This window comes from Periophthalmus magnuspinnatus, chromosome 9 (genome assembly GCF_009829125.3).
Source record: "Periophthalmus magnuspinnatus isolate fPerMag1 chromosome 9, fPerMag1.2.pri, whole genome shotgun sequence".
NCBI classification, from domain to species: Eukaryota; Metazoa; Chordata; class Actinopteri; order Gobiiformes; family Gobiidae; genus Periophthalmus; species Periophthalmus magnuspinnatus.
In genome coordinates, this window is record NC_047134.1 from 20,502,279 (window position 1) to 20,527,666 (window position 25,388).

Below are 25,388 nucleotides of genomic sequence, written 5' to 3' on the forward strand. Positions count from 1 at the left end.
AAAGTGGATTGTCCTCACATTCAGTGGGATGATTCAATTTGGCTTCCCTCAGGTGCTTAAATTAATGTGCAACTCAATGAGCAACATGTGATAAGTACTGATTTTTTTATAACCATTTACACAGGTGGCCTCAGGTTGGAATATTAATTTTTCAATTTTTCAAATGTAAGTTCCTATGTGTGTTTGTTCTTGGGTTTATTATAAACATTAGGCAGTGAAAAAGCTATTAATGAGTCTTGATGCCTTTCAGGTCCAATATATGGGTTTTTTTTTTTTTAGTTTTTCCAATCCATATATCTGGTTTCCCTGCCATTTAGTGGCTCAGAAAACAATTGCTGGGTTTAGTTAAGCAGAATTTAGGCCTTTCCAAAATATTTCAATAAATGTATTAAGTCAGTTATTTTTGTTTAGTTTCACTTAGCTCACTTAAAAAATATATAATTACTATGCATTACATCTGTTCACTTGTTTTATTCAAACTGCTTTCCAAGTCTGCCTTGCAGTGCAAAGCCTAACCATCCAATAAATTCCAATGAAAATTAAACAGCTAAATGCCAGGGACAAATTTACATCGAAGACACTTCCCCTTTTACAGATGAATATGTTATTTTATACATTTTCTGAATTATTTTGACCTCCCACCATATAAAAGGGACACATCCAGTTGCCTATGTGTTGCTGCAAGTCACTAAGAACTGTGGATTGCAGTAATAAGGTACGGAAAAAAACCCCAGAATAAATAAACATAGAATGGGTGTTGTTATTATGCAAGTTACCGGTACTTGTTTTTCATACATTATTTTGTGTGGTTCTTAGTCCCTGGGTTAGATCCTGGATTGTTTGAAAATGTCCAATGATTGTAGAGAAGTATGCTCCAAAGATTTTTCACTAAAAGATTATACATTTACTGTCTTATTGTGGGACATACCAGGAAAGGTAATAATTTCTCTATGGAGGCAAGAAAGTGGAACACTCAACCCAAGAAAAGTGATTCCTTTAAATGGCAACAAATCATAAAAATGGATAGCTGCTTTTGTGGAACAGCCATCAGCACTACATAAAGGTCTAAATGATGACTACTAATCAACTAAGGAGGACGGGGCAGTCACGCTTGTACTGGTTTGATCCGGGTTTGAGACCATTTTAGTTGTGATGTAGGCTAGTTTGTTGTACAGCAGAATAGTGTGGATCAGAGGTTTTGTTGTAAGCCACTGTGATTATGTATGCACACAACTTGTCCAGACTGCATTCATATTGTTGAGGGAAACTGGAGTACTTAATTTTTCCTGGAATAAAACCCAGAACCTTGTCACCGAGAGCCGAAAGTCTCTGTTTGCACGGACCCACTTTGCCCTGTCCTTCACTATGTGATGTCCTATGTCCTTGCAGCAGTTTCTCCGGCTGCAGAGAGGCTGCGCTACATTCTGAGTGAGGACGATGACTTCCCTACACCAACGCTCTTCACAGAAATGGACACTCTACAACGAGAAGGAGACGAGCTGGAGTGGAAGGAGTCAGCCAGGTGAGGGCCATGACGCACTCCAGACATCACTCTTAACCATTTCATTATAAACTCATCAAGGCAACAGGCAACATATATAATGTTGTATCTTCTGAATCCTTATACTAGATGAGGAGTGGGGGTACTTTTTTTAAACAAAACATATGGCCACCAGTATTTATTTAAAAAATCCATGAAAATGCAACTTTTCAAGAAAATTTGTTCACACCTCCGGCTGTTTTTATAAAAGAAGCTTAAAAATAAACCTTAGACATGCTTAATATTTCGTCTCAAATGTTTTCTCACAACACAATTCAACAGTTTGTTGTCTGTAATTTTTCACATGGAGCTGTGCACATTTAGTTTCGTGAAAGGCCAGATGCACTCGAGGGAAGGCCCATCTGTAGACATGACAAAAGATACTTACTTTTAGATCCATGTCCCTGGAGTAAATGTTGACAGTGTCATCAGTGAGGGCTATAGCTTACCTTTCTAACAGCTATAAACAAAGACAAAATTGATTCCTATGAGGGAGTTTTGACTGACAAACAAAGCCATGGCACAAAAACCACGAGAGCTCAAATGGTACTGTTGTTGTGTAGTGCTTTGTATTCCACAATCAACACAATATCTTCTGTGGCTACTATGACCACCTGCCTAACATGCATGCCTCCCAAGATCTTTCTTTTTTTAATTATGTGAATTTTCTACAACTTAATCAAATCTGTATGCCAAGTAAATTAGAGACAAGGCTATAAAAAATGCCTGCTGTTGAAGGATGTGAGCTGCATAGTGATGTCAGTCAAACACTTGGGGGAACCCTCCTGGTCCTGGATATACATCAGATTATGGCAAGAGGTTGGAGCGCGTTTCAAGACAACCCCTTGGTCATGAGCGAATGAAACATATCAAACATACAAGCATGTTTTAATAAGGTCAAGAAGAATGAAACAAAACATTAACATAACGTTTTAAAAGGTGAGTAGTATATATCCATGCATATTTGTGCTTTCTTTCAGATGGGTGAAGTTCGAGGAGAAGGTGGAGGAGGGAGGAGAGAGATGGAGTAAACCTCATGTGTCCACGCTGTCTCTGCACAGTCTGTTTGAGCTGAGGACATGTCTCCAAACTGGAACTGTCCTACTCGATCTGGATGGATACTCATTACCACAGATAATTGGTGAGAGACCCAGCCTTCCTTAAAGTGATTTCAATTTAGCAATGAAATAGCGTATACGACCTCAAAAATAAAGTTGAATATAAAATGTGTAAATAACCCCATGATGGAATGTTATGCAGGCTTATTATAATAAATAAATAAAAATAAAAAAATAACCATTGACTATCCAGACCAAAGCCTCTGTTGCCACTGAAGCAATTCCTTTAATTTTACTCTTGAATATCTCTACTCTAAATAGATAAATAGATAGATAAATAGATATAGATATAGATATAGATATAGATATATAGATCAATCAATCAATCACACCCTGGACTTTCAATCTCTGCCGATATTTTTGAAAAGGATCCACACTCCAGTAAACACACCTGCAAATGTGTTTCCCAATTAGCTGCACTTCCTAAATCAATGAAGAGTTCAATTAAGTTTATCTGCAGCTGTTCCAACAATTTAATCTGGTAACTCTCTAAAACAAATGACAGCATGTTGTGCTGCTTTTATTTTTCCTAATCACTGTGGAAATATGGCTGGATCAGTAATGCTTTTGTAGTGTTTTTGTTGTTGAACGTTGCATCATTAACACACTATGCTTAGCAATAGTGACGGAAAGTGGACTTGCAGTTGTCAAAGGCCATCAGTCAATTCAAGCTATCAATATAAATCAAATGTGTTACAGCTTGATAAATACATAAAATCTTATCAATCCCCAAGGAAATTTCATAGCGGCCAGATGCTTTTATGCAAACAACAACCATTCAATCATTAAAGTCACAGAATCTAACTCTTTAGCCAAATAATAGGAAAAAGCATTTTTTTTTTATTTTAAGTTTATTGCACTGAAAAACATGCATCCTTATTGTGAGTGGGTTTGTATCTCCACAAACCTGACTCTTATTTGGTCTGTTGAAGGGCCTCCTTCTGCTTGCTTCCATTTGGCTATAATATTCCACAGTATAACATAAAATGTATCCATGAATGTTTCCTCGAAGAATGTTTGAGATGTTCATTCTATAACGTTTCTCCAGTTTGCAGAATGATTTTGACTTTCTATTTCCTTGTCAAGTGACTTGCCACTTCCAGAAAGTTGCATACTGTAAATAAATAAATCACTTTCACATTTGGGTTTTGACTATACAATGGTGGTTTTGTAATGTATTCATTTAGACATTTTTACAACAAATTAATTTTATTACTCAAAACTTGCATTTTTTCTTGTCAATTTCCGTAAATATTCCCACTGTTCCATCCAGATGACATCATTGAGAGACAGATCGTGGAGGGCACAATCACTCCAGATTTACGGGACAAGATCAGTTTTGTTTTGCTGCGAAAACATCGGCACCAAACCAAGAAGCCAATCCACCGCTCTCTGGTGGACATCGGCAAATCGGGCTCGTCGACCGGAGGTTAGTAACCACCCCACCAGCTGACCTGCTCTTAATAATCTATAAGGTTTTATTGCCACTGCCACATAGTTCGCACCTTCGGCATACCAGCCGTAGGTGAGGAATATACTTTGCAATCCTCGATTTAACCTGAAAATCTAGACCACATCTTTGTTGATCTTTCTCTCAACTATTGCATATGAATAATAAGTGAATTAATTTTGTGTTAACAATTAATGAGAAATTGTACTTATTTTACTTATTTGTATTTACAGTTGAAGTAACATTCAATGGACCAGCATACTTACGTTAATTACAACACTTTTTGAGAAATATCCCTCCAAAATTTTCAATTTTTATGAATAAATGTGAACAATTTCTCACTAATAGTTAAGCTAATTCAGCTAAAAAATATGTCATCATATCCAATTGTATGTAGTTTACCAAATCAATAAACACAAATTTCATTGTACTTAATGCAATGGTCCTTAATATCTTGAAATTATATCACACTCTCCATACAGGTGCTGATGTCTGTTTAATGTGTGCTCTGATAATATAATCAGTGGGAGACTTATTACGCATACATTTGGTTGGTAAATAAATAAATACCTCTTGGAGCCTCATATCCTACAGACCTTTTAATGTTTGATGAGTTCATTACCGCTGCAGCGTTCCCCCAGGCACATCTCCTACAAGTACAAATTATAACCTGACCTTTGCCCTCTGAGCCTTTGTTTGTGTTGATGTGCTGTAGGTAGGACTGTGGGACCTAGGGGTGCAGGGGGGGCGGGAGCAGGACCTGGACCCGCCCCCAGTTTCAACAGATCCACTGAAGACCTCCGAATGAAGCAGCAGGCAGCCAACTATGGCCGACTGCGTGAGTGGAGACACAGCCAGTAACAATTGCAATAGTGCTCAAGTTTTTACTGTCCTGATATCAATGTTACCAATAGCAATGATAATTTAAATATGAATTAACAATGCACAGAACTTTATGCATCGGCCTGTTTAAATGGTACTAAACAGTCAGAAAATAAAAAATGGTGGTACTGAAAAGTACCTCAGCAGCAGTATTTGAAGTTATATTGAAATGTTAGTACACAACATCCATGAACAGTGGACTCTTGGCCTGACACAGCCCTGATGACATCTTTCTGCTGTCATTTATACAGAAAGATGCATTATGTTATGTTATCCTCACCCAAAGATGAGTCTTCACACAGTGTAGCTGTTTATCACAGCATGTTCTGCACATAGTTCATATAATTTTTTGCTCAATAGAAGATGGTTCTACAAGGACAGGCAAAAATTACCTAATTGGCAGTGGTTTGACAAAAACTTACTATGAGCAAGACTTAAATTCAACAAAAATATGTATTGTTTGGTTAAAGGTACCAAGAACCAGGTTTTGTTTAAGTTCCACTATTGTCACCTTTTGAAATCCAGTCCTACAACTGCCTTGTCTAATCTAATGTGCTAATAATATTGTCAACAGTGAAATTAATTAATAGTCTTGTAATGCATCAATTGTGTGTCCTAATCTTGAACTGATAACACACTTAATATTCCTGAATCAATACCGTTTACCAGAAATAGTGTCCGCATCACTATCAGTGCATCTTATTATCATTTGTGAAATGTAATTCATAAATCAAGAATGTAACAAGTCAATAACCGGCGTAATACATGGTGACCTTTTTATGTTTCCAGGTCATGCACAGAGTCGCAGCATGAATGACATTTCAGATACACCCAGCACAGACCAGGTAAACGTCAACAAGGCAAGCATGTGATTGGGTTGGGTTTTAGATGAGATCACACCATTCTATAGGTATGTAAGAAGAACCTATGTCATTAATGTGCAGACATTTTGTGTGGTGAACTAGAGACATCACAGACCTAATTGCTGATATAAATCATTACTGAGCAAATTTTGCTAGTGTGATTTACACTGTTGAACACTTATTCTCATATAGTAGATTTACAAACACAGCAGTACAACAATAAGAGGCAAACATGCTAAATTGAATTACGATGGATATTTCTATATGCTAATTTTTGTAATATAAAATTATACTAATACCAATATTGCATTTATTGTCAGTTTAGTATAATATTGACAACACAAAATATGAATCTGTTATTATTTTACTTCTTGAATTTTTAAGTCAACACAATTTTAATTTAAGCTCTTTGTCAAATGGATTTTTTTTTGTAAATCCTTATGTAATACATGTTTCACTACAAGATTTTCGATTAGGTGATGCGGTAAAATGATTTTGCGATACATTGCACAGCCCTTTGCATTCAATAAATCTTGATTACTTCCTGTCTTGAGAGCCTGTCCTGCCGCCTCTGTCCATTGTTTTTCCCATTACTGTGTGGATTACCACTCTTGTCATGTTGTGGTGCTGGTTGTTGATTTGAGGTTTTGTTGTTGAGTGGCTAAGCCTGTGTCGTCTCTAAGTGCCATCCATCTTTCACTGTGCTTGCTGGAGGAGGTGAGAGCCGAGCCAGAGCTGTGCACATGCATAACTCACTCAACTGGAAATGCATTGTAATAAACAGGCTTTAATCTCACTGACACTTGCCACTACCAGGAGGCGCTTTGGTGGGATTTGTATAGTTGGCCGAGTCGACATAGCATCCAAAGGTTTTATTCAATCCAATACCTTCACTTATATAGCCACTACATGTGAATAGGAAAAAACTTTACATTTAGAGTTGTCAATTTGAAAGTTTTCTGTAGTTTATTTACATAAGTGCAAGAAATGTATTGTTTTTTCATTATTTGATGTTTTCACATGAAATTTCAAATTTTTACACATAATATACATAATTATTTATGTGTAAAAATTGACAAAATTGCACATATTTAGGGGTCATAAACTTGACAATTTGACTGAGCCAGGATTAACCCCAGCAGTTTTCCTTATATTTACCAAATTAATGAATTAATGGATCAATTATTGGATCAATTAATTAATTAATTAAAAACAAAACAAAAAATTGATATCTCATTTAGTATTTCAGTAGATTACTGAAAAAATGTAATTAAACAGTCAAATGTACAAGACATTTTTTTTTAGTCTTTATGTCCCAATGTGAGAAACGTATGATCATTTGACTCTATAGCTTGCACTCAGTCACAGTGTATTTGCTTCACACTCCCTTAACTTGGATTTCAGAGAAAGCAATGTAGGAACATTCACCAAAGAGATGTCTATTTTGCAGAAAGATTTCTTCAGCTATTGCTGTTTTGTTTGCAGTACTGATGTGTTAATTGAAGTTAGCTTCTAATACAAATGCGCAAATTCATTTACCTCCCCTGAACCGCCACCTTAACGTGGTGGAGGGGTTTGAACACCCGAATGATCCTGGGAGCTATGTTGTCGGGGGTTTCATGGCCCTGGTAGGGTCACCCATGGCAAACAGGTCCTGGGAGACGGGTCTGACTAAGAGCGGTTCAGAAGCCCTTCATGAAGATATTTTTCTTCATCATCATCAAGGCCGTTTATGTCGCCCGGACTGGTGTTACCGGGGCCCCACCCTGGAGCCAGGCCTGGGGTGGGTGCTCGGCAGCGAGGGCCTGGTGGCTGGGCCTCGTAGTTGTGGTCGTAAGGTCTGCGGTGCTTGTCGCGGCGGCAATCCCCGAACCTGGTGGTGGACATCGGAAGTAAGGGATGCCGTCAAGCTGAAGAAGGAGTCCTATCAAGCCTTGTTGGCTCGTGGGACTCCTGAGGCAGCTGATGAGTACAGGCGGGCCAAGCGTGCCGTGGCTCGGACAGTCACAGAGGCAAAAACTCGGGGTTGGGAGGAGTTCGGGGAGGCCATGGAGGAGGACTATCGGATAGCCTCAAAGAGATTCTGGCAAAACGTCCGACGACTCAGGAGGGGGAAGCAGTGCTTCACCAACACTGTTTACAGTGCGGATGGAGAGCTGCTGACCTCGACTGGGGATGTTGTCGGGCGGTGGAAGGAATACTTTGAGGATCTCCTCAATCCCACTGTCACGTCTTCCGAGGAGGAAGCAGAAACTGGGCACCCAGAGGCGGACTCGTCCATCACCCTGGCTGAAGTCACTGAGGTGGTTGGCAAGCTCCTCGGTGGCAAGGCTCCGGGGGTGGACGAGATCCGTCCTGAGTACCTCAAGTCTCTGGATGTTGTGGGGCTGTCTTGGCTGACACGTCTCTGCAACATCGCGTGGCGGTCGGGGACAGTACCTGTGGAATGGCAGACCGGGGTGGTGGTCCCTCTGTATAAGAAGGGGGACCGGAGGGTGTGTTCCAATTACAGGGGAATCACACTCCTCAGCCTTCCCGGTAAGGTCTATTCCAGGGTACTGGAGAGGAGAATCCGACCGATAGTCGAACCTCGGATTCAGGAGGAGCAGTGTGGTTTTCGTCCTGGTCGCGGAACACTGGACCAGCTCTATACTCTCCATTGGGTCCTTGAGGGTTCATGGGAGTTTGCCCAACCAGTCCACATGCGTTTTGTGGATCTAGAGAAGGCATTTGACCGTGTCCCTCGCGGTGTCCTTTGGGGGGTGCTCTGGGAGTATGGGGGCCCTTTGCTAAGGGCTGTCCGGTTCCTGTATGACCAGAGCAGGAGCTGTGTTCGCATTGCCGGCAGTAAGTCAGACCTGTTCCCAGTGCATGTTGGACTCCGCCAGGGCTGCCCTTTGTCACCGGTTCTGTTCATTATATTTATGGACAGAATTTCTAGGCGCAGCCAGGGGCCGGAGGGGGTCTGGTTTGGGAACCACAGGATTTCATCTCTGCTGTTTGCAGATGATGTTGAAGTGGAGGAGTTCAAGTATCTCGGGGTCTTGTTCACGAGTGAGGAAAGGATGGAGCGTGAGATTGACAGGCGGATCGGTGCAGTGTCTGCAGTGATGCGGTCGCTGTATTGGTCCATTGTGGTGAAGAAGGAGCTGAGCCCAAAGGCAAAGCTCTCGATTTACCGGTCAATCTACGTTCCTACCCTCACCTATGGTCATGAGCTATGGGTAATGACCGAAAGGAAAAGGTGGCGGATACAAGCGGCTGAAATGGGTTTCCTCCGTAGGGTGACCGGGCGCACCCTTAGGGATAGGGTGAGGAGCTCGGTCAGACAGGAGGAGCTCGGAGTAGAGCCGCTGCTCCTACACGTTGAGAGGAACCAATTGAGGTGGCTCTGGCATCTGCTCAGGATGCCTCCTGGACGCCTCCCTAGGGAGGTGTTCTGGGCATGTCCCACCGGGAGGAGGCCCCGGGGAAGACCCAGGACACGCCGGGGGGACTATGTCTCTCGGCTGGCCTGGGAACTCCTTGGGGTCCCACCGGAGGAGCTGGAGGACGTGTCCGGGGTGAGGGAAGTCTGGGAGTCCCTGCTTAGACTGCTCCCCCCGCGACCCGGCCCCAGATAAGCGGAAGAAAATGGATGGAAATTCATTTACAATTCAGCTCTACTCCTGCATTGATCTAAAACTTATCTGAAGAAAAAAAAAAATAAATAAATAAAAATTAATGTGTACTTTTTGTGTAATAGTGTGCATTTTTTGGTAATTAGTTTATTTTTTATATCCAAAACTAAATCTATATAACTTCTCTGATGAGAGATCCTACCTGCTTGTCTCTATGGAGATGATATTGCTTTGCAGAACATCCCACAGTATGGCAAAAATGTATCTGTCTTGCATTTTTTACATACAATTTTTACATGTATTTTTGAGTGGAGTCACCTCTCCACAGATTTACCTGTAACTTGGCCTGGGGCAGCACCTGCTTGTCTCCATGGAGATAAATTTGTTTTTCATGCCATACTGTGGAACCTTCCAGGCAAAGTAATAATATCTCCATGGAGACAAGCAGGTAGCATACACTCCACCAGAAAGGTTACATAGTGCACTTTTTAAATACCACATGTTTTGGCAAGAGAAAAGTAATTTTTCACTTTTGTTTAATCTGATTTGAGGCTGATGCCTTTTTGTCTCACTTAGTTTTGGGGAAACTGGTTTACAGTAGATCACATGGGACAATGGATAAGCGGCATCTGTCCACAATATTTGTTTGTGTTAATATTGAACTGACAAGGGGCAAACATGGATCTCATTTAGGATGGGGCTCGTGTCCTGTCCCTCACATGCAGAGGAACAGATCACGGACGGACAAACTGGAAATGTGCTATAGCGAGTGTTTATTTTTATTATGATGATGTTATTGTCTACTTTCCTGCCTCACCTTTGCATGATCATTACAAAGGTGGTTTAAGCATGTTGCTCCCTCCTTTAGTCGCACAATAAATCCAGCATTCTGTATTGTGATGTGTAATAAGAGCTGCAATTCTGTGAGTAATGATTCAAATAGGTTTCAAAATGGCAGACATACAATTAGAGCTACCGAAAGGCCACATTCTACATAATCATGAACTTCCTGGACCTGAGATGAGAAAAGTTTTGAGTGCTATCAGTGCTTTCGCTTAGCATGGGAGAGCAAGTTAAAAGGTAATAGTTATGCTGATTATTTTGCACCTGCAATTTATTGTTTTCCATGTAATTTACATAAAATTTGTTTATTTGTATCTATGTAATAAGCATAGTGTTATCATAGTTAGTGAGCTGTAATGTTTGATTTAGTGGAGAGTGAACCCCCCATTTTTCGTTTCAAAGTAAGTGACCATTAAAGAGCATTTTCAAACAGATGATCTCCAAACACTAAGCACACATGTTCTAGAGGGATTTTACAATACAGTTTAAGTATGGAGCCTACTTTGAAGCCTGTTGAGGTTATAGAAGCAAATTTTCCATTCTAAAATAAATTCAAGGGTTAAACGAGATGTATAAATGTCGCTGACAGAATGCCGAATTGTCAGCCCTGTCTAACAGTGTTTGTCAGATTATTTTGTAAAACTAATCTGATTACTGACTACTGATTACTCATGCTAAATGTAATCTAATCTGTGATTACTTTATTTCAAAAGTAATTTAGATACTGATTATTTGAGAAAGTTTTCATATCTGTTCCTTAGATTTAGTAGACTTGAGTTATTTCTAAATGATATGGAGTTTATCATACATTTACTGTGATAATAACTGTTGTATTTTCCAAATGTTCTTGCTTATGGTGTTTTGCGGTGTGATTTGAGTGTGAAAAACCTTGTTTGTTCAAGTGCACTTTTATATCACACTGTACCTTTGTTTATTTGCAGCTCAAAAACAAGTTCATGAAGAAGATCCCCAGAGACGCAGAGGCCTCAAATGTTTTAGTGGGAGAAGTGGATTTCCTCACCAAACCCTTCGTGGCTTTTGTGCGTTTGGCCCAAGCAGCAACGCTGGGGGGACTGACCGAGGTCCCAGTACCCACCAGGTGAATGAACTCAGAATAGAACACCACTGTACAAAACACAGGCTTTATCATGAGCTTATTTTCTTGCTTTCTCCAGATTCCTGTTTATCCTTTTGGGCCCTCAAGGAAAAGCCAAGTCTTATAATGAGATTGGTCGGGCCATAGCAACCTTAATGGTGGATGATGTAAGCGCTTTTATTTATTATTATTATTTTACTGTCATCATCTCAACCAGTTATAGAAAGTAAAAAAATAAAATAAAATCTACAGGCTCACAATAGAATCAAAATAGCAACTCCCACAAGTAATGCAAAATTGGATAGATTAGTCAAAGGCTACTTAAGCAAGAGTACACTTACTTAAAAGTTGCATAAGAGAAACAGCCTGGGCATAACATGGGTTTTATAATAATCAGATCATTTGGAAGGACTGAACATTAAATAAGAGGATTTTAGGATCACATTATTTTTATGTTTATGGTCAGGTTTTGGATGCTGTAATTTCACTTAAATGTGCGTATTATTGAGTACGTTGCACAGATGCCAGTATTCGTCCTCGTCAATGGACTGTCGATACCAAGAGCCGATACCACTGTATCTGTGCTGCCTCTTGTTTGACTCACAGCTCATCTCTCCACAGAGCAGCTCTGGACATAAAGTTGCACATTCACTGTTCTGCACATTAAGCACAGCTGTAATCACATGTGACTGTCAAATGAAATACACAAATATTTAGGACTCTAAAGGTTTTTATAGTTCACACAGAATATCAGCGCAGTACTTGTGTTTACGTAGCAGCATGCTAACATAGCTAAGTGGCCCTGGGGTTAATTTGCTTGTGCTGTATTGCAACTTATTATAATTGAGAATGAATAGAGCAGATTCAGAGCTTTTAACAGAGGTACAGCATGTCCATACCGGACAAAGTGTGGCCTGGTAAAAGTAACACAACAGTCCTAAATACTTATATATTTCATGTGACAGTCACATATGATCACAGCTGTGTTTAATGTGCAGAACAGTGAATGTGCAGCTTTATGTCCAGAGCTGCTCTGTGGAGAGATGAGCTGTGAGTCAAACAAGAGGCAGCACAGATACAGTGGTATCGGCAGCCCATTGACGAGTACGAATACTGGCACCCGATACTGGTATCGGTATCTGTGCATCATACTCAATAGTATGCGCATTTAAGTGAAATCACAGCATCCAAAGCCTAACAATAAACATAAAAATAATGTGATCCTAAAATCCTCTTATTTAATGTTCAGTCCAAATGATCTGATAAATTATTATATTATTATTATAAATCTGATGTTATGTCCAGGCTGTTTCTCTTATGCAACTCTTAACTTGGATCATGACTTTGTACTTCTTGAGTGATATGATTATGAAGTAAGTGTACCCTTGCTCAAGTACATCGTTTAGCTACCAGTTCTGCAGTCTTTTTATAAGTGGTTGCGATGATGTCTTAACACAAACCCTGCAGAAGACACAACGGGGACAAAATACATTTTTCAAAATAAATTCCTCATCTATTATTAGGTAGAAATACTAATCAAGTGAATTCAGGAGACATCTGGCTTTAAACAAGATCTTGTATATGGTTTATAAATGTTATTTTAGTGGCATTTAGTGATCTTCCCATACAGTATTGTTAGAAAGTAGAGAGTCAAAGTTTAAAATACTCTCTGGGGTACGTCAAATAATCATAGCTAGAAAATCCTGCATTTTTAGATCAATTTCCGATTACAGATTACTGTAGTTACTGATAACTTTGATTCTGTGTCTAATATTTGCCCAACATATAGTACCTTTTTGCATTTAATCTGCCCAAGAAGAGTTTGGTGTTTGCCAAAATCAATGTCTTTATTTCATATGGCTCTGGGGAAAGGTCTTTTTTCTAATTTGGTGCATGCATAGTGCCTAGTTTCATCTTTTGAAAAGTTTATTCTAAGGCCCCTGGAAGAGTCATTTATAAATTGCACACTGGCCCACAGCCCAAACTCTGCCAATTAGTATGACTCTTTGATTTTATCTGTCTGTATCATTGAAAACTTTACTTCCAGGTTTCTCTGGGATAATTAGATCCTAACTGCCTATTAGCAAAAGCAAATGCATTGTTATTATTTGGTTGTGAAGCTGCATGGTATGAAAAAGTGATCTGTTTTATAATTAATGTTGAATCTTGTGATAAGTTTTATATGTATTTAAAAATAATTCCTTTATTTACTACAAATTTATTAGACAGGTGCCATCACAGCATACTAGGGCTAAAATTAAATGAAAATCTAAGTGTTTTTAACATAGTTTACAGGACTTAAAAAAAACGAAACAAAAAACATTATAACATATGTTGCGCGTTTCTTTTGCTTGTTTTGTTTTTTTCATATTAGCTGATTTTGTTCCTTATGAGCTTTTACACTGTTTTAACCATATTCACTTTATTCTGGAAGTCACCGTAGACCGTGCCATCGTGATTTAGGTTTTATTATTTTACATGGGGCTGCTGATCTTGACAGTAAATAAGATTTATACAGACTATAAAGCTGTTTTAAAGTCTCCAGAGAATCAGTGTAGGGTTGAGTTGTTACTCACATGAACATTGAACAGTTGACAATAATCAACTTCATATCACATTTTAGCAGCAAAACTTTATTCACATTCTCTGGTGAAATGAATGGAATTCCCGCTTAACTGGAAGTGCCCTTACAAAGAAAATGTGGTTTAGTAGCAATTAGAGGCAAAAGTAGGCAGGCGGAATAAGGTCAATAGTGAATCTCCTTTTCTCATTCACCCCATTCTCTCCTTACATTCAGCTGTTTAGTGACGTGGCGTACAAAGCCAGAGACCGCGAGGACCTGATCGCTGGAATAGACGAGTTTTTGGATGAGGTGATCGTCCTTCCTCCTGGAGAGTGGGACCCCAAAATACGCATCGAGCCCCCCAAGAAGGTCCCCTCAGCTGACAAAAGGTCCAGGATTCACAACACAATGAAATGAAATTCAAGTCTGTAATTTTGTGTAATGCTACAGTGTACAGTAAAAAGATGTACTGGGTCTTTTAAACAGAAACTAAAACTATCCATCTAAGAATGTGGAAACACTTAAAAGTTATGGTTTTATTCAAATTATTCTACACTATACTACTGGAGATGACCAAAATGTGTCAATAAATACAGTATATGACAACATTAACCATAAAATTCTTATACACTGATTTAATTATTTGAAATCATAGGAAATCTGTGTTTTTGGGTTGAGTCAAGGTTATTTCAATCGGCCGTTGAATTGATTCATATTATGCAACTTGATTTTTAGAATTATTTATTTAATACATGGGGCATGCTGGAGGGACTATGTCTCTCGGCTGGCCTGAGGAAGTGTCTGGGATGAGGGAAGGCTGAGAGTCCCTGCTTAGACTGCTGCCCCCATGATCCAGCCCCAGATAAGCAGACAAAAATGGGTGGATGGATATTTACTAATTTTAAAAAATAACAGCTCTGTGCCCCGTCCCAGCTTCACACACCTCACTCACACACACACAAAAAAAAAAAACACAACAAAAATAATGATTACATCAAATAATAAAAGAACAAAATAATTAAAAAAAAAATGCAACTTGTTAATATGTGTCTTTTGCAGGAAGTCTGTGTTCTCCTTAAATGAACTGGGTCAAATGAACGGGTCGGCGGGAGGAGGGGGTCGTCTGTCTGAAGATGAGGAGATGCCCGAACAGCACGAGCTTGGGGAGGAGCTGGCCTTCACTGGACGGTACGTCAGGAGTAAACGGGAGCAGCACTTGTCAAAGTTCTCACAACAACTTAACAAGGCTTCTGGGACCAACTTATGTCCTCCACTGAGTACTTGGGCTGACAGTCTAATCTGCAACTTGGAAGACTGTACTGACTCATTTTCCCATGTCACGAATTGTTTCCAACCAGAATGAGCTGATTTATGCTCCATCTGGCCATCACTTTGACTCTCCATCCAATAGTTTCCCCAAATTCATTAGTCACTACAGTCTATTTTGTGTGTCATCTTTTGCTTTTTTTTCATCTAGTTTGAAAAGCTTACTTTGGAATTTTATCATGTGTATATACAGTTGAAACCAGAAATTTACACACACTATATTAAAAGACACATAATCTTTTTTCTCATTTGCTCATTTGTGCGAGCAAGGCGGTCTACAAACGTGGCTCAGTTACACCAGTTCTGTCAGGAGGAATGGGCCAAAATTCCTAACAACTATTGTGAGAAGCTTGTGGAAGGATATGCAAAAAGTGTGACCCAAGTCATACAGTTTAAAGGCAATGGTACCAAATACTAATAAAATATATGTAAAGTTGAAAATTTGTATAAAAATACTTCTCTAATTTTTCTGGAATTTAGCAAATAGAAATAATTTTGGTAATCGTAGTTCCTAAAACAGGAAAAGTTTAGTCTGATTTCATGTCAGACAGTGAGAAAAAAAGTGTATGTAAACATCTGGTTTCAACTGTACTATAATATGGAAGAAGTATTTAGTTAATTTAAGATTAAAACACACCAACGTTACTGAATAATCAACCAGCTCATCTCCTGTTTATTCTATAGTTTCTGCGGTGGCCTGTACTTGGACATAAAACGTAAACTGCCCTGGTTCCTGAGTGACTTCTACGAAGGTTTCCACATCCAGTCCATCTCAGCGGTCCTCTTTATTTACCTGGGCTGCATTACCAACGCCATCACATTCGGGGGTCTCCTGGGAGATGCCACTGACAACTACCAGGTGGGAGTGACACACAGCATATTTGTACAAGATAGTGATTTACTGTGTACGGTAGCGGCAGAGTGGTTAGCATTCAGGGTTCACGGTGAAAAGGTCAGAGGTAGATTGTTTTCAGGCCAGGCTGATACTTTTGCAGTCCCATAAGCAATGCATTATAGATGAACAATAGACTCTAAATGAAACCATAACATGAAACATAAAAAAATCCAATTCAGTTAATGTAGTGTCATAAAGTCAGTCAATTTTTATTTCACTTGGTTGATTATAATCTCAGAGAATATTTTTAGTAACTTGGCATCCTCTTTTTCATTTAAAAGTGAGCGCTTTCCTTCTTTTACCCTATTCCAGTCCCTGTTCTGTAATATTAGACCAAATTAAGCTTTTCTGTTGAATGGGCTCCAGAATATGGTGCTTTGTGTTCCAGGAACTTCCTTTGTGAATCTGCTAAGACATTATTATGCAGCTGTATTAATGACACTGTTTTATTTGAGATACAATAAAAAAAGGTTTCCGCTGGTACTGCTACTAGTGCCTGCTAATACTTCTTCTATGATGGTTACTACTACATAGTTGCCCTCAGTATGATGGGATTGTGAGAGACTGCTAAACTGTGCTAATTGTCTCTTTTACCACCACCTGTAGCACAGTTATACTCACATTCATACAGAAATGGTAGATGTGGACACAACAAAGATATGAACTACCAACCTTTTGATTATAATATATGGTCTATGTGCACACTACCAATAAAATCATATAAATATTCATTAGAGCTTGTTTTTTCATGAACAATACTAATGCATTTAATCATCACCATCATCATCATCATATAGTAAAACTAGGTCAAAGCAGAGTCCATAGAGATTGACTTGCTGTCTGTACAGGAAGGGCTGTGTCATTAGTATGTCATTTTAATCCATTTAGGTTAAACATATTCACTGTCTCTATCCCGGTGCAGCCTGTTATTCATATACAAGTGACTGTCTTGGATTTATCTGGCCCATATCTCAGCTACAGAACTAATATGTCCTGTCAGAAAAAGATGAAAAACAAGCACACATCCTCACACATAATTGAGTTTGACTTCTTATGCATAAAGAACCTTGTCCTATTTTAGATACTGTGAGTCCAAGGAACTTCATCAATTATTTGTGCAGAGTGACAATTTCCTTAAATTTATGCTCAAGAGATTTAATTAGATTTAAGCATGGTTTTGCAGCTATGTCTTCTACACGTCAAGCGTATTGTGTTAGAGATAGGTGATATGGCCAAAAATATAATATTTTTTCCTCATATTGATGGCTTATGATTTTTGATTAAAAAAAGGAAAGAAAATCACAAAAAACAAATAAAAAATACTTTATAATATTAATTTCATTTTTAATTTAATGTCAAATTCATACCTCCAATGTCTGAACTCAAAACACATGCTTTTACTGACAAATAAAAAAGATGAAGTTGATCTTTGACCAATTAAATCGTAATTACATTTAATTCAATTACTATTTTAATCACACCACCCTAATATATTGTATTGTTTTATCACAGCTAATTGTGTGCCAAGAAATAGTAGAAATTTACTTGACTACTAGAAATTATCTAGGGGAGTTATTTCTCCAAAAGTGAGGGTACTCTGCTGAGTTTTTCTGAGTCTCTCAATGTCTCAGTATTTTAGCCTGGTTCACAGAAGGAGTCTGAGATAAGAGCTTTGACTGGCAGTCTTTCACTCCCCAGTTGAGTCCAGATACACAAGTGCACATTTGTCTTCTGTTGTCACATACGAAAGACGGGATGAGTGGATTTTACAATTATATGTGTCAATTTAGGATTAAACATAACATATAAAAAAAAATAATAATAAAATAAAAATAAATAAATATATAATATATTAATTGTAAATACATTTTTAGCAAATACATCAAAGTAAATGATACAATAATAATATAATACAAAAATAAATCAATTAGTTTAGTTGCAGTGATAAAATAAAAAAATATATATATATTAAAAGAATTTTTCTATTTTTACTTGAACATCATCCATGACAAAGTCAAAAACAAGAAAAATCAAGAAAATCGCGAATTATACCTTTTTATCATTTTAATTCAAAACAACAAAAAAACAAACTGAACACCATGGAGAACCTGGCCATTATTTGGACATAATTTACTCTTGTTATATTGATATATTGTTCTATAATATAATTGTGTTGTTTATATAATAGTTATATTACAATACAATACAATGCAATTATACATTTGCTGTAGTGATATGATGTCCTATGTTAAGTTGAAATGCAACCCTTTGACTACTCTAAACTACTTTTCACAAGCTCACATTGCTTGTGCTGCTTTGTTGTGCATTGAATGCTGTATTTTGCTGTTGTTTCTTTGCTTCAGGGCGTGATGGAGAGTTTCCTGGGCACTGCTTTGGCCGGTTCTGTCTTCTGTCTGTTTGGAGGACAGCCTCTCATCATTCTCAGCTCCACTGGTCCAATCCTGATCTTTGAAAAACTGCTCTATGAATTCAGCAAGTGAGTTTCAGACACAATTGTGGCTCAGAGTTTACCGTCACTTCCAAAAAGATACATTTGTTTTGGAAATTATCTATTAGTTGTTGTCACAAATATAAAGCAAAACAAGGAAAGTGTGTTGTTCAGGCTATATTTTTGTTATATATTTAATGTATATTTAGTAGCATGATTTAACTGCTAATTAACATACCACTTTTAGGCCTTGTTCTCAATAACCTTAATCTACAACTTATAAAGCATGTTCAATTGATAAACGAATGCTTCATTGTGTTAATAATTAAAATTTTCTTATGGGATGTCTGCCACTTGCATGTTGCCTGAAATATTATATGCATTTATTCGATTACAGGTGTTTTTACATTTCAAAAATATCTTGAAAAGCATGATTTCTTACTGTGAGCAGACTTCACAGGGTTGACCTGTAACTTAGCTTGGTGGCAGTACCTGCTTGTCCCAATGATGATAGATGATGACATACTGTGGAAAATTGCAAGCAAAGCAGTAATATCTCTACAGAGGCAAGTCTGTGGCAGAGCAGAAACCCAAATTTGAGTAATAGTATTTAAAAAGGGAGTATTAAGCAAAATCGTTGTTTTCTTTTCTTTCCTTTTTTTTTTTTTTTTTTTTTTTTTTTTTTTTAGCTTTCTACCATGTTAAAATATTGTTTCCTCATCAAAATTACAAAAATACAAAATCATAAATAATAAACCTGATGATTTTTGACAAATCATTTTCAAAACAATAAAAGGTAACATAGTAAATATACTATATATTTACCATGTTACCTATGTTACATAATATACTAAATATGTCCTGTTGGTAATTAACACCTCATAGAAGTCCAATACCCCCTGTTTTAAGTGCTCTGTAGCAAAAAAGAAAAATAATTACAATACAAAACGATGGAAGATTGTACAATTTATGTAGGAAATAATTTATTTTTCAGAATTAAAACTGTAAGCTCCAATATTACTATGACCAAGAAAACCAATCCAAAATATGTTTTACAGGAGCTTGTAAAAGCCCACTATACCATTTGTATGTATGTGTTTTTTTCCTTAGTGCTCATTATATAGGAATCTACTCAGTGTCTTTTCTACTCCCCACAGAAAGAACAGTATAGACTACATGGAGCTGCGCCTGTGGATTGGCATTCACTCCTGTTTGCAGTGCTTTTTGTTGGTGGCCTTTGACGCCAGCTACATCATCAAATACATGACGCGCTTCACTGAGGAGGGCTTTTCAAGTCTCATCTCCTTTATTTTTATCTCTGATGCCATTAAAAAGATGGTGGGCTCATTCAAATACTACCCCATCAACACAGACTTCAAGCCCGACTACGTGACCACCTACAAGTGCGAGTGCGTGGCGCCTGACCCAAGTGAGTTCTGATCTCTGGGGTGTCCAAGAGGAGATAGTGTGGTTCTTGTGGAATGAGCTTTAAACGGCTTGTATAAAACTCCGCTCTGGAGCACTGCAAAGTGTTTAAAATGAACCAACTACCAGTGTTTTTAAGGCTTGTCAGGTACATTACATAATCAAGATAAATTAGGTACAGCACCTTGAAGCAAATGAGGTTTAAGATTACAGGGATGTCTTAGTTTTGAATGATTATTGTATAAAAAGCATTATAGAGCAATTAATCAGTTAAGCAAAGATTGTAGAAATAGTAGTAGTCATCTAAATTTGGCTTTTACTATTCCAGAGCATTTTTCAAACCATTAAAAACAACAAAGTTAAGTCTATCAACTGGACAAAAAGTTGTAGGAGTGAAGACATTTCGCTGCTCATCCAAGCCGTGTCTTCAGTTCTGTTCAGATTGCTGGTGGACAGTGCCTTATATTTATCTAAAGGGAGAAGTTAACTACACTGAAATTGTAAACAGCTGTTGTTTACAGTTTCAGCCTTAATGAGCCTACATTCAGCCTTGATGAGTCTACTGGCTAGCTCTATTCTTTTCCTTATTTGTTTCCTTTGGGTCTGAGGATGGGGTTATATATGGGGGCAAGTGATATCTGAGGCCCCCTTTCCTGTTCAAGGAATATTGTTTTTCTTTCAGATACATAGGCAGTGTCCACCAGCAATCTGACAAAAATTGAAGAATGGATGAGCAGCGAAATGTCTTCACTTCTACAACTTTTTGTCCAGTTGACAGATTTAACTTTTTTTTTTTTACTATGGATCAGACCTGGACAACTGAGGGATTACACAGAGATGCTCTGAGATAAAAAAAAAGAAAGTTAATAATAATAATTATAATAATAATTATTATTATTATTTCTAAATGTTTTTAGTGGTACTCCTATTGCATAACTAAACTAAATTACAATTTACAAAATAACTCGCTGTGTTGAATATTTTTATAGTATGTACGTATTGTATCGTGTCATATTAATCACGGATCTAAGTATTTTTAATATATGCTATATGCAAAAAAATGACCTTTAAATATTCATAATCATTTTACCATTAGCATTTCAAATTATTTCTTATTCAATGTTTGCCTTCTAAGCTCTTTGCTTTCCCCATTTTTATTTATTTTTTTGCACATTATGAGTTGAGCAGTTACACAGAGAGAATTCTAACACATGTCATTTTGACAGGCCTTATCTCTTCTGCATGCTAATGTATATAGTTTCATACTTCACACTGATTTCTGTGAGCATAGATGCGGGTGAAAAAATGACTGGCTCTATATTAAACACAGATAAAAAGATATAAAGAATCATAATATGAGTTCATCCACTCATATAAATGACGCTGTTCAAAATAACATACTGATGCTGGTCTGTAGACCTTGGGGAGAATAATCCATCACACATAAAATCCCTCCTGCCTGCAAAATCATTTGGCTCTAAATTATTCGCAATAATGTGAGAATTATGCAACTGTACAGTATATGCTATATATGAGACAATAGTAAATTATATTAGAGGTTAAATGAGACATATTATGCTAAATGTTTGGGGGTTTTAACAAAGTTATGTTGATAATAGCGATGCTGCTAAATTGTCTGTTTCAAATTGTCAGTCCCTACTATTTTCAGCAGAGGGCATGAGACCTCTAATTCAAGCATTCAAAAGAAAGCATAAAAGCATAATATGTCCCTTTGACTGTGCAATGTTTTTTTTAGTCGACAATGATTTCAGTAACTCATTTGTGTCTTGTCTGTCTTTGCCATGCTCTAACAATGTGGCTGTCTTTTACAAGTAAGTGTAAGAACGTATAAGAAACCAAGCTACCTTTGTTCCTTCTTTTGGCTTAAAGTTAGCGTAAATGTCTTTTGAATGACCAATACCTCAACATAGACAATATACAGGAAATGCTTTCACTGAACATTTTTTACAACATGGGCTTTTTTTCTCATAGGAATCAAGGCAGATATTGCTAGCCTCATAGTAGAACTACTTGAGTGTCTCGAAATATAGCTCAAACAGCAAACCACTAAATGTTTTGTTTTTCTTGAAGACCTTGAAAAATGATCTAGACAATAATGCTGTAAGGCTAACAAAATGGAAATTTCATTTTAAAATCTGATTTCCAGTCAAAGAGCAAGTTCTAAACTCTTCCAGAAGTATTCACATTTGAGAAAACTAAAATATGAACGGCCTAACTGTAGCCAAACTACCTGCCTAAGAATCCCTCCATTTATAATAATTGATTTTTTTTTTTACATGATTCACAGTATATTTATTGTTCTTTGATGCTTCTATGCTTATATAATTTTGTACACTAATTGTGACCATTCACATGACATGTTGCGATTTATCTTGTATCCCTTTTCATTATTATTTTCTTCTGTTTTTACCCAGTGGCTGCAATGATCTCGCATGTTTAGTCCCAGTGCCAGATAACACCTCCTCTCTGTCTGGGGTAGGTTTTTTTGTTTTCAATTCAATTTTTTTTCATTAATTTATTTCCTAGACAAAACCCAAAATTGTTGTTTTGTTTTTGTTGTTGTTTTGTCTTGATATCTTTATTTTGGCAGTTGAATTTGACAGGCGTGGACTGGAGCCAGCTCAGTAAAAAGGACTGCCTAACGTACGGAGGGTCTCTGGTTGGGAAATCGTGTAAATATGTCCCAGATTTGGCTCTCATGTCCTTCATCCTCTTCTTCGGGACCTACTCCATGACTGTCACCCTGAAAAAGTTCAAGTTCAGCCGCTACTTCCCTACCAAGGTGGGGAAGATTTTACTTTATTTTTATTTATTTATTATTATTATTTTTTTAATTATTTTTTTATTATTTGAAATTCCCTGTTTAAATATTTATACCTAAAACACCATATTCCAACCTCTACCGAAAAAAAAAAAAAAAAAAAAAAAAAAAAAAACATCTAAAAAAGTATCATCTGAGCACTTTTTTTGTCCAGCTCTGAAACATTCTCTACATTGGGCTGTTCCTGAACAAATGAGTGTTTAGTTGAAGGTGTCATCTAAAAATGCTTCTATGTTGTCTAGTTTCCAATTTCCAATTGCATCATGTCTAGTTTGCAAATCTTTTATTGCAAACATTTGCTAAGCTAAGTCAGCCCAAAAATATAACTGGATAAATGGATGCAGTTCTGGTTTTGGTTATAGTAAGTAAGTAAGTAACAAGTAAAATAAAAATGTCAGACTATGAAATGCAACAAATGATTACCACCACAGTACTTTTAGAAATTAAGTTTTTGTCATTGCAATTTTTTGTTTACTATTTTTTTTATTTTCTTAGCATTTTTTGAAAACTGAGTATCAAGCTTCATTGTACTTTGAGAAGTTGAATATACTGAACTGAAACAATGGTTCTCAAACAGTGTTATCTATAGCACTTGTAGTACACTGACACAAAGTAAAACCTGACTCCCAAAGTAATGTATGTTAATTTGTGTTATTTCTAACTCTCCATAGCTGAGGAAACTGATCAGTGACTTCTCCATCTTCATGTCTATTATGACGTTTGTGGGACTCGACATGTTGATGGGGCTCAAAACTCCCAAACTCATCGTCCCCACAGAGTTTAAGGTGAACACTAAACTTCTGTCCAGCTATGTCCATTTATATATATATATATATATATATATATATATATATACACATATACATATACAGTTAATATCTACACCACCCCACCACAGCAGTAGAACCATCAGCCTACTCAATCATTCCTTTTCCTCCTCTTCTTAACTTGTTTGCCAGTCCGCCATTGCTGAAATTTTACCTGTTCTTCTTGTGCTTGACCAGCCGACCCGCCCTGGCCGTGGCTGGATTGTGATGCCGTTCGGTAAAAACCCCTGGTGGGTTTATGTGGCCAGTGCAGTGCCGGCGCTCCTCGTGACCATCCTCATCTTCATGGACCAACAGATCAGCGCTGTCATTGTCAACCGCAAAGAGAACAAGCTCAAAGTAAGACAGGAAAATGTCATGGAAAGTTTCATATCTGATTGAAATAAAAGAAATGTTTTTTTTAATTTTTTTTTTTATATCATATCATTAGCCAAATGTGTTGTAGGCATGACAATACATTTTAGGTGTCCTTTGCAGTATGTTTTTTTTAGTTTATTTGTTACATGGTGTACAAATTAATTAGCTCTCAGGTTGATTTTGTAGTTTTGTGTACACACACACACACTCATGTCGGGTATCACCGTGGCTAAGATAAATGGGCACATGGATCGCCAGAGATTGCAGAAAGTGTATCCAGATGGTGACAAAGAGAGGGGAGACAGTCCACACAGAAGGGGTCTCACTCTCAGAAGGAACAATAGCAGACATTGACGACACTTACAAGTACCTTGAAGAGGAAACAAGGAAAGCAGCCACTGCCAAATACCTCAGATGAGTAAGGCAAGTCCTAAGGAGTCAGCTCATTGGCAAGAACAAGACCCATGCAATAAACAGCTACACCCTGCCAGTAATCAGATACCCAGCAGGAGTCATGAGCTGGCCAAAGGAGGAGATACATACCACAAATGTTAAGACCCGAAAGCTACTGACCATGCATGGCAGGTTCCCTCCCAAATCCAGCACCTTGGGACTGTACGCTAGCCGTAAGGAAGGAGGCCAAGGACTAGTGAGTGTGAGCGCCACAGTCCAGGAAGAAACATCCAAGATCCATAAGTACATCAAGGACAAGCCTCCAACAGATGATGTGCTCAGCGAATGTCTCAGACAGTGGAGCACAAAGGAAGAAGTGCTAGAGGAACCATTATGGAAGGACAAGCTCCTGCACGGGATGTACCACCGGAACATAACTGAAGTGGCTGATATCAAGAAATCCTACTAATGGCTTGAGAGAGCTGGTCTGAAGGACAGCACAGAGGCATTATCCTGGCTGCACAGGAGCAGGTCTTGAGCACTAGAGCGATAGAGGCCCAGATCTACCACATCGGACAAGACCCAAGGTGTAGGCTGTGCAAAGAGGCCCCTGAGACAATCCATGTCAGGATCCTGCCTTTCCTGTTCTCCCTGTGTGCTCTTCCCCCTCCCTTACCTGCCTGTGCCTGGAGCTGGGCGGAGCTCTCGGCTCCTCCCGCGCGCACCTGCTGTCTATCTGGCTAATCGCCACACCTGCCAGGGATAAGAGGAGATGGGCGAAGACACTCGGTGCGAGATCGTCTGCATGTCCTCACCCTGTCTGTGCTGTGTTTGTCATCCTCACTTGTTCCTGCCGTGCCTGCGTTCCTGTGTTCCTGTCGTGCTCCGGCCCTGGATGT

General features: G+C 38.1%; 1 protein-coding gene across 1 annotated transcript in view; it reads left to right on the forward strand.

Moving 5' to 3' along the window:
- slc4a5a (solute carrier family 4 member 5a) overlaps positions 1-25,388 on the forward strand; it is a 49,205-nt gene that overhangs the window by 16,566 nt on the left and 7,251 nt on the right. Inside the window, 17 exon segments of the mRNA XM_055224123.1 lie at positions 1,390-1,522; positions 2,521-2,681; positions 3,932-4,087; positions 4,824-4,946; positions 5,780-5,835; positions 11,258-11,415; positions 11,492-11,579; positions 14,210-14,364; positions 15,035-15,163; positions 15,986-16,160; positions 18,560-18,693; positions 19,803-20,074; positions 22,506-22,523; positions 22,526-22,566; positions 22,682-22,873; positions 23,584-23,697; positions 23,917-24,078. Of these exon segments, the coding sequence (XP_055080098.1) occupies positions 1,390-1,522; positions 2,521-2,681; positions 3,932-4,087; positions 4,824-4,946; positions 5,780-5,835; positions 11,258-11,415; positions 11,492-11,579; positions 14,210-14,364; positions 15,035-15,163; positions 15,986-16,160; positions 18,560-18,693; positions 19,803-20,074; positions 22,506-22,523; positions 22,526-22,566; positions 22,682-22,873; positions 23,584-23,697; positions 23,917-24,078 (2,267 nt within the window).